The sequence below is a fragment of the Rana temporaria genome, unplaced genomic scaffold (genome assembly GCF_905171775.1).
Source record: "Rana temporaria unplaced genomic scaffold, aRanTem1.1, whole genome shotgun sequence".
Taxonomy (NCBI): Eukaryota; Metazoa; Chordata; class Amphibia; order Anura; family Ranidae; genus Rana; species Rana temporaria.
This window is the reverse complement of record NW_024404618.1, coordinates 26075-33686: the sequence shown is the minus strand read 5'-3', so window position 1 is coordinate 33686 and position 7612 is coordinate 26075. Positions and strand designations below refer to the sequence as shown.

General features: G+C 64.5%; 1 protein-coding gene across 1 annotated transcript; it reads left to right on the top strand.

Moving 5' to 3' along the window:
• The first annotated feature begins 78 nt into the window (after nucleotides 1–78).
• LOC120922739 (proline-rich protein 2-like) lies at nucleotides 79–4179 on the top strand. Its single transcript, XM_040334780.1, has 3 exons — nucleotides 79–138; nucleotides 2048–2361; nucleotides 3348–4179. The coding sequence occupies exons 1-3, from the start codon at nucleotides 79–81 to the stop codon at nucleotides 4177–4179; spliced, it is 1206 nt and encodes a 401-aa protein (XP_040190714.1).
• The last annotated feature ends 3433 nt before the right edge of the window (nucleotides 4180–7612 follow it).

The following is a 7612-nucleotide window of genomic DNA, read 5'->3' as shown; positions in this document are numbered from 1 at the left end:
ACATTCAGGTGACTCACTGGGGCCCCGGGCCCCCCCACCACACCCAACCATAGTGGGAAGTAAGGGGGCTTCTTTTCAATGGGGCACTTCCCTGGTGGCTTCAGACTCCGGCCCAAGAACAAGCAAGCAGCCAATGAGGTAAGTGCTCTGGAACCCATCGATCCCTCAATCCCAGCATGGCAGCCAGGGAATTGGCATTTCCAATGGAGCTCCACAATGGCCTCTGCCATACATGCTCAGTAGAGGTCTCCTCCTAGACACACAGCTTTGTATTTCTATCCAGCCAATCAGCTGACTCGCTTCACAACAAGTGGGCCCCATCATCATAACCTTTCCATGGGAGCCCATGGGAAATCCAGAGGCACCTTCATATCATCCTCCCTAGCCCCCCCCCCCCCCCGAGGTCCTCCAGGCCCCCGTCACTGAGGACTCAGACCCCCCGAGGTCCTTCAGGCCCCGTCACTGAGGACTCAGACCCCCCGAGGTCCTTCAGGCTCCTGTCACAGAGGACTCAGACCCCCCGAGGTCCTCCAGGCCCCCGTCACTGAGGACTCAGACCCCCAAGATCCTTCAAGCCCCCGTCACTGAGGATTCAGACCCCCCCCGAGGACCTCCAGGCCCCCGTCATCGAGGACTCAGACCCCCTGAGGTCCTCCAGGCCCCCGTCACCGAGGACTCAGACCCCCAAGGTCCTCCAGGCCCCTGTCACCGAGGACTCAGACCCCCAAGGTCCTCCGGACCCCGTCACTGAGGACTCAGACCCCCGAGGTCCTCCAGGCCCCCTTCACTGAGGACTCAGACCCCCCGAGGTCCTTCAGGCCCCGTCACTGAGGACTCAGACCCCCCGAGGTCCTCCAGGCCCCCGTCACTGAGGACTCAGACCCCCAGGATCCTTCAAGCCCCCGTCACTGAGGATTCAGACCCCCCCCGAGGACCTCCAGGCCCCCGTCATCGAGGACTCAGACCCCCTGAGGTCCTCCAGGCCCCCGTCACCGAGGACTCAGACCCCCAAGGTCCTCCAGGCTCCTGTCACCGAGGACTCAGACCCCCAAGGTCCTCCGGACCCCGTCACTGAGGACTCAGACCCCCGAGGTCCTCCAGGCCCCCTTCACTGAGGACTCAGACCCCCCGAGGTCCTCCAGGCCCCCCTTACTGAGGACTCAGACCCCCCCCCCCAGGTCCTCCAGGCTCCCGTCACCGAGGACTCAGACCCCCCGAGGTCCTCCAGGCTCCCGTCATCGAGGACTCAGACCCCCAAGGTCCTCCGGGCCCCATCACTGAGGACTCAGACCCCCCGAGGTCCTCCAGGCCCCCCATCACCAAGGACTCAGACCCCCAAGATCCTTCAAGCCCCCCCATCACTGAGGATTCAGACCCCCCCCCCGAGGACCTCCAGGCCCCCGTCATCGAGGACTCAGACCCCCTGAGGTCCTCCAGGCCCCCGTCACCGAGGACTCAGACCCCCAAGGTCCTCCAGGCTCCTGTCACCGAGGACTCAGACCCCCAAGGTCCTCCGGACCCCGTCACTGAGGACTCAGACCCCCGAGGTCCTCCAGGCCCCCGTCACCAAGGACTCAGACCCCCTAAGGTCCTCCAGGCTCCCGTCCCTGAGGACTCAGACCCCCGAGGTCCTCCAGGCTCCCGTCCCTGAGGACTCAGACCCCCGAGGTCCTCCAGGCCCCCGTCACCAAGGACTCAGACCCCCTAAGGTCCTCCAGGCCCCCGTCACCGAGGACTCAGACCCCCGAGGTCCTCCAGGCTCCCGTCCCTGAGGACTCAGACCCCCGAGGTCCTCCAGGCCCCCGTCATCGAGGACTCAGACCCCCTGAGGTCCTCCAGGCCCCCGTCACCGAGGACTCAGACCCCCAAGGTCCTCCGGGCCCCATCACTGAGGACTCAGACCCCCTGAGGTCCTCCAGGCCCCCCATCACCAAGGACTCAGACCCCCAAGATCCTTCAAGCCCCCCATCACTGAGGATTCAGACCCCCCCCCCGAGGACCTCCAGGCCCCCGTCATCGAGGACTCAGACCCCCTGAGGTCCTCCAGGCCCCCGTCACCGAGGACTCAGACCCCCAAGGTCCTCCGGGCCCCATCACCAAGGACTCAGACCCCCAAGATCCTTCAAGCCCCCCCTTTACTGAGGATTCAGACCCCCCCGAGGACCTCCAGGCCCCCGTCATCGAGGACTCAGACCCCCTGAGGTCCTCCAGGCCCCCGTCACCGAGGACTCAGACCCCCAAGGTCCTCCAGGCTCCTGTCACCGAGGACTCAGACCCCCAAGGTCCTCCGGACCCCGTCACTGAGGACTCAGACCCCCGAGGTCCTCCAAGCTCCCGTCACCAAGGACTCAGACCCCCGAGGTCCTCCAGGCCCCCGTCACCGAGGACTCAGACCCCCTGAGGTCCTCCAGGCTCCTGTCACCGAGGACTCAGACCCCCAAGGTCCTCCGGGCCCCGTCACTGAGGACTCAGACCCCCGAGGTCCTCCAGGCCCCCGTCACCGAGGACTCAGACCCCCTGAGGTCCTCCAGGCTCCTGTCACCGAGGACTCAGACCCCCCAAGGTCCTCCAGGCTCCTGTCACAGAGGACTCAGACCCCCCGAGGTCCTCCAGGCCCCCGTCACTGAGGACTCAGACCCCCCGAGGTCCTCCAGGCCCCCCATCACCAAGGACTCAGACCCCCAAGATCCTTCAAGCCCCGATCACTGAGGATTCAGACCCCCCTCGGGGTCCTCCAGGCCCCCGTCACCGAGGACTCAGACCCCCTGAGGTCCTCCAGGCTCCTGTCACCAAGGACTCAGACCCCCAAGGTCCTCCGGGCCCCGTCACAGAGGACTCAGACCCCCGAGGTCCTCCAGGCTCCCGTCACCGAGGACTCAGACCCCCGAGGTCCTCCAGGCCCCCCCATCACTGAGGACTCAGACCCCCGAGGTCCTCCAGGCTCCCGTCACCGAGGACTCAGACCCCCTGAGGTCCTCCAGGCTCCTGTCACAGAGGACTCAGACCCCCAAGATCCTTCAAGCCCCCGTCACTGAGGACTCAGACCCCCCCGAGGTCCTCCAGGCTCCCATCACCGAGGACTCAGACCCCCAAGATCCTTCAAGCCCCCATCACTGAGGACTCAGACCCCCCAAAGTGTCCTCCAGGCCCCCATCACTGAGGACTCAGACCCCCCGAGGTCCTCCAGGCCCCCCATCACCAAGGACTCAGACCCCCAAGATCCTTCAAGCCCCCATCACTGAGGACTCAGACCCCCCTAGGTCCTCCAGGCCCCCTCACTGAGGACTCAGACCCCCAAGGTCCTCCAGGCTCCCGTCATGAGGACTCAGACCCCCGAGGTCCTCCAGGCTCCCGTCACCAAGGACTCAGACCCCCCGAGGTCCTCCAGGCCCCCCATCACCAAGGACTCAGACCCCCAAGATCCTTCAAGCCCCCATCACTGAGGACTCAGACCCCCCGAGGTCCTCCAGGCCCCCATCACTGAGGACTCAGACCCACCGAGGTCCTCCAGGCCCCCCATCACCAAGGACTCAGACCCCCAAGGTCCTCCAGGCCCCCGTCACCAAGGACTCAGACCCCCTAAGGTCCTCCAGGCCCCCGTCACCGAGGACTCAGACCCCCGAGGTCCTCCAGGCTCCCGTCCCTGAGGACTCAGACCCCCGAGGTCCTCCAGGCCCCCGTCATCGAGGACTCAGACCCCCTGAGGTCCTCCAGGCCCCCGTCACCGAGGACTCAGACCCCCAAGGTCCTCCGGGCCCCATCACTGAGGACTCAGACCCCCCGAGGTCCTCCAGGCCCCCCATCACCAAGGACTCAGACCCCCAAGATCCTTCAAGCCCCCCATCACTGAGGATTCAGACCCCCCCCCGAGGACCTCCAGGCCCCCGTCATCGAGGACTCAGTCCCCCTGAGGTCCTCCAGGCCCCCGTCACCGAGGACTCAGACCCCCAAGGTCCTCCGGGCCCCATCACCAAGGACTCAGACCCCCAAGATCCTTCAAGCCCCCCCTTTACTGAGGATTCAGACCCCCCCCGAGGACCTCCAGGCCCCCGTCATCGAGGACTCAGACCCCCTGAGGTCCTCCAGGCCCCCGTCACCGAGGACTCAGACCCCCAAGGTCCTCCAGGCTCCTGTCACCGAGGACTCAGACCCCCAAGGTCCTCCGGACCCCGTCACTGAGGACTCAGACCCCCGAGGTCCTCCAAGCTCCCGTCACCAAGGACTCAGACCCCCGAGGTCCTCCAGGCCCCCGTCACCGAGGACTCAGACCCCCTGAGGTCCTCCAGGCTCCTGTCACCGAGGACTCAGACCCCCAAGGTCCTCCGGGCCCCGTCACTGAGGACTCAGACCCCCGAGGTCCTCCAGGCCCCCGTCACCGAGGACTCAGACCCCCTGAGGTCCTCCAGGCTCCTGTCACCGAGGACTCAGACCCCCTAAGGTCCTCCAGGCTCCTGTCACAGAGGACTCAGACCCCCCGAGGTCCTCCAGGCCCCCGTCACTGAGGACTCAGACCCCCCGAGGTCCTCCAGGCCCCCCATCACCAAGGACTCAGACCCCCAAGATCCTTCAAGCCCCCATCACTGAGGATTCAGACCCCCCCCGAGGTCCTCCAGGCCCCCGTCACCGAGGACTCAGACCCCCTGAGGTCCTCCAGGCTCCTGTCACCAAGGACTCAGACCCCCAAGGTCCTCCGGGCCCCGTCACAGAGGACTCAGACCCCCGAGGTCCTCCAGGCTCCCGTCACCGAGGACTCAGACCCCCGAGGTCCTCCAGGCCCCCCCATCACTGAGGACTCAGACCCCCGAGGTCCTCCAGGCCCCCGTCACCGAGGACTCAGACCCCCTGAGGTCCTCCAGGCTCCTGTCACAGAGGACTCAGACCCCCAAGATCCTTCAAGCCCCCGTCACTGAGGACTCAGACCCCCCCGAGGTCCTCCAGGCTCCCATCACCGAGGACTCAGACCCCCAAGATCCTTCAAGCCCCCATCACTGAGGACTCAGACCCCCCAAAGTGTCCTCCAGGCCCCCATCACTGAGGACTCAGACCCCCCGAGGTCCTCCAGGCCCCCCATCACCAAGGACTCAGACCCCCAAGATCCTTCAAGCCCCCATCACTGAGGACTCAGACCCCCCTAGGTCCTCCAGGCCCCCTCACTGAGGACTCAGACCCCCAAGGTCCTCCAGGCTCCCGTCATGAGGACTCAGACCCCCGAGGTCCTCCAGGCTCCCGTCACCAAGGACTCAGACCCCCCGAGGTCCTCCAGGCCCCCCATCACCAAGGACTCAGACCCCCAAGATCCTTCAAGCCCCCATCACTGAGGACTCAGACCCCCCGAGGTCCTCCAGGCCCCCATCACTGAGGACTCAGACCCACCGAGGTCCTCCAGGCCCCCCATCACCAAGGACTCAGACCCCCAAGGTCCTCCAGGCCCCCATCACTGAGGACTCAGACCCCCCGAGGTCCTCCAGGCTCCCGTCACTGAGGACTCAGACCCCCCCCCGAGGTCCTCCAGGCCCTCGTCACTGAGGACTCAGACTCCAGAGGTCCTCCAGGCTCCCGTTACCGAGGACTCAGACCCCCAAGGTCCTCCAGGCCCCCATCACTGAGGACTCAGACCCCCCCCAGGTCCTCCAGGCTCCCGTCACCGAGGACTCAGACCCCCCGAGGTCCTCCAGGCCCCCTCACTGAGGACTCAGACCCCCCGAGGTCCTCCAGGCCCCCTCACTGAGGACTCAGACCCCAGAGGTCCTCCAGGCCCCCTCACCAAGGACTCAGACCCCTGAGGTCCTCCAGGCTCCCATCATGAGGACTCAGACCTCCAAGATCTTTCAGGCCCCCGTCACCGAGGACTCAGACACCCTGAGGTCCTCCAGGCCCCCGTCACTGAGGACTCAGACCCCCGAGGTCCTCCAGGCTCCCGTCATCGAGGACTCAGACCCCCTGAGGTCCTCCAGGCTCCCGTCACCGAGGACTCTGACCCCCCGAGGTCCTCCAGGCTCCCATGACCGAGGACTCAGACCCCCCGAGGTCCTTCAGACCCCCATCACTGAGGACTCAGATCCCCCGAGGTCCTTCAGGCTCCATCACCAAGGACTCAGACCCCCGAGGTCCTCCAGGCTCCCATCACAGAGGACTCAGACCCCCCCAGGTCCTCCAGGCCCCCGTCACCGAGGACTCAGACCCCAGAGGTCCTCCAGGCTCCCATCACCGAGGACTCAGACCCCCCAAGGTCCTTCAGGCCCCCATCACTGAGGACTCAGACCCCCCGAGGTCCTCCAGGCTCCCATCACCGAGGACTCAGACCCCCCCAGGTCCTCCAGGCCCCCGTCACCGAGGACTCAGACCCCAGAGGTCCTCCAGGCTCCCATCACCGAGGACTCAGACCCCCCAAGGTCCTTCAAGCCCCCATCACTGAGGACTCAGACCCCCTGAGGTCCTCCAGGCCCCCGTCACCGAGGACTCAGACCCCAGAGGTCCTCCAGGCTCCCATCACCGAGGACTCAGACCCCCCAAGGTCCTTCAGGCCCCCATCACTGAGGACTCAGACCCCCCGAGGTCCTCCAGGCTCCCATCACCGAGGACTCAGACCCCCCCCAGGTCCTCCAGGCCCCCGTCACTGAGGACTCGGACCCCCGAGGTCCTCCAGCCTCCCATCACCGAGGACTCAGACCCCCCGAGGTCCTGCGCCCCCCATGCCTCAGCCCAAATGTGGCACTGCAGGCCTATTTCCGACTCTGCTTAGCTTCTGCACCCCCCGTGCCTCAGGCCAAATGAGGTACTGCAGGCCTACTTAGGCTCTGCTCAGCTTCTGCGCCCCCCATGCCTCAGGCCAAATGAGGTACTGCAGGCCTATTTAGGCTCTGCTCAGCTTCTGTGCCCCCCTGTGCCTCAGGCCAAATGAGGTACTGCAGGTCTATTTAGCTTGATTTTTTTTTTAATTGCTCTCAAACCAAGTTACTCTTGAACCAAGGTTTCACTGTACTCTCAAACCAAGGTTTTACTGTATTTTGTTATAACATTTTGCAAACAGGTAATTTTTCTCCTTTTTTGATGTACGCTGATGGGCACTGATGGGCTGCACTGATGGGCACCAATGGGCTGCACTGATGGGCACCGATGGGCTGCACTGATGGGCACCAATGGGCTTCACTGATGGGCTGAACTGATGGGCACCTATAAGGCAGCAAGGGTGGGCACCGATAAGGCGGCAAGGGTGAGCATTTATATATGACACTGGTGGGCACTGAGCAGTGGAACTAATAGGTGGCAGTGATGGGCACTGATGGGTGGCAATTATGGGCACTGATCAGCACTGGTAGGTTACACTCATGGGCAGCACTGCTAGGTGGCACTGATTGGCACCACTGGTGGGCATTGATAGGTGGCACTTGTGGGCATTGATAGGTGGCACTTGTGGGCATTGATAGGTGGCACTGGTGGGCATTGATAGGTGGCACTTGTGGGCATTGATAGGTGGCACTGATTGGCACCACTGGTGGGCATTGATAGGTGGCAGTTGTTGGCATTGATAGGTGGTACTGGTGGGCATTGATAGGTGGCACTGGTGGGCATTGATAGGTGGCACTTGTGGGCACTGGCAGGCTTTTGTTTA

Bases quoted from the DNA above. Each gene is read 5' to 3' on its own strand.
- LOC120922739 (XM_040334780.1), top strand. From the start codon at position 79: ATGGGGCACTTCCCTGGTGGCTTCAGACTCCGGCCCAAGAACAAGCAA. The intron at 139-2,047 runs GTAAGTGCTCTG...GAGGTCCTCCAG, and splicing joins ACAAGCAAGCAGCCAATGAG to GCCCCCGTCACCGAGGACTC. The intron at 2,362-3,347 runs GTCCTCCAGGCC...GAGGTCCTCCAG, and splicing joins CAAGGACTCAGACCCCCGAG to GCTCCCGTCACCAAGGACTC.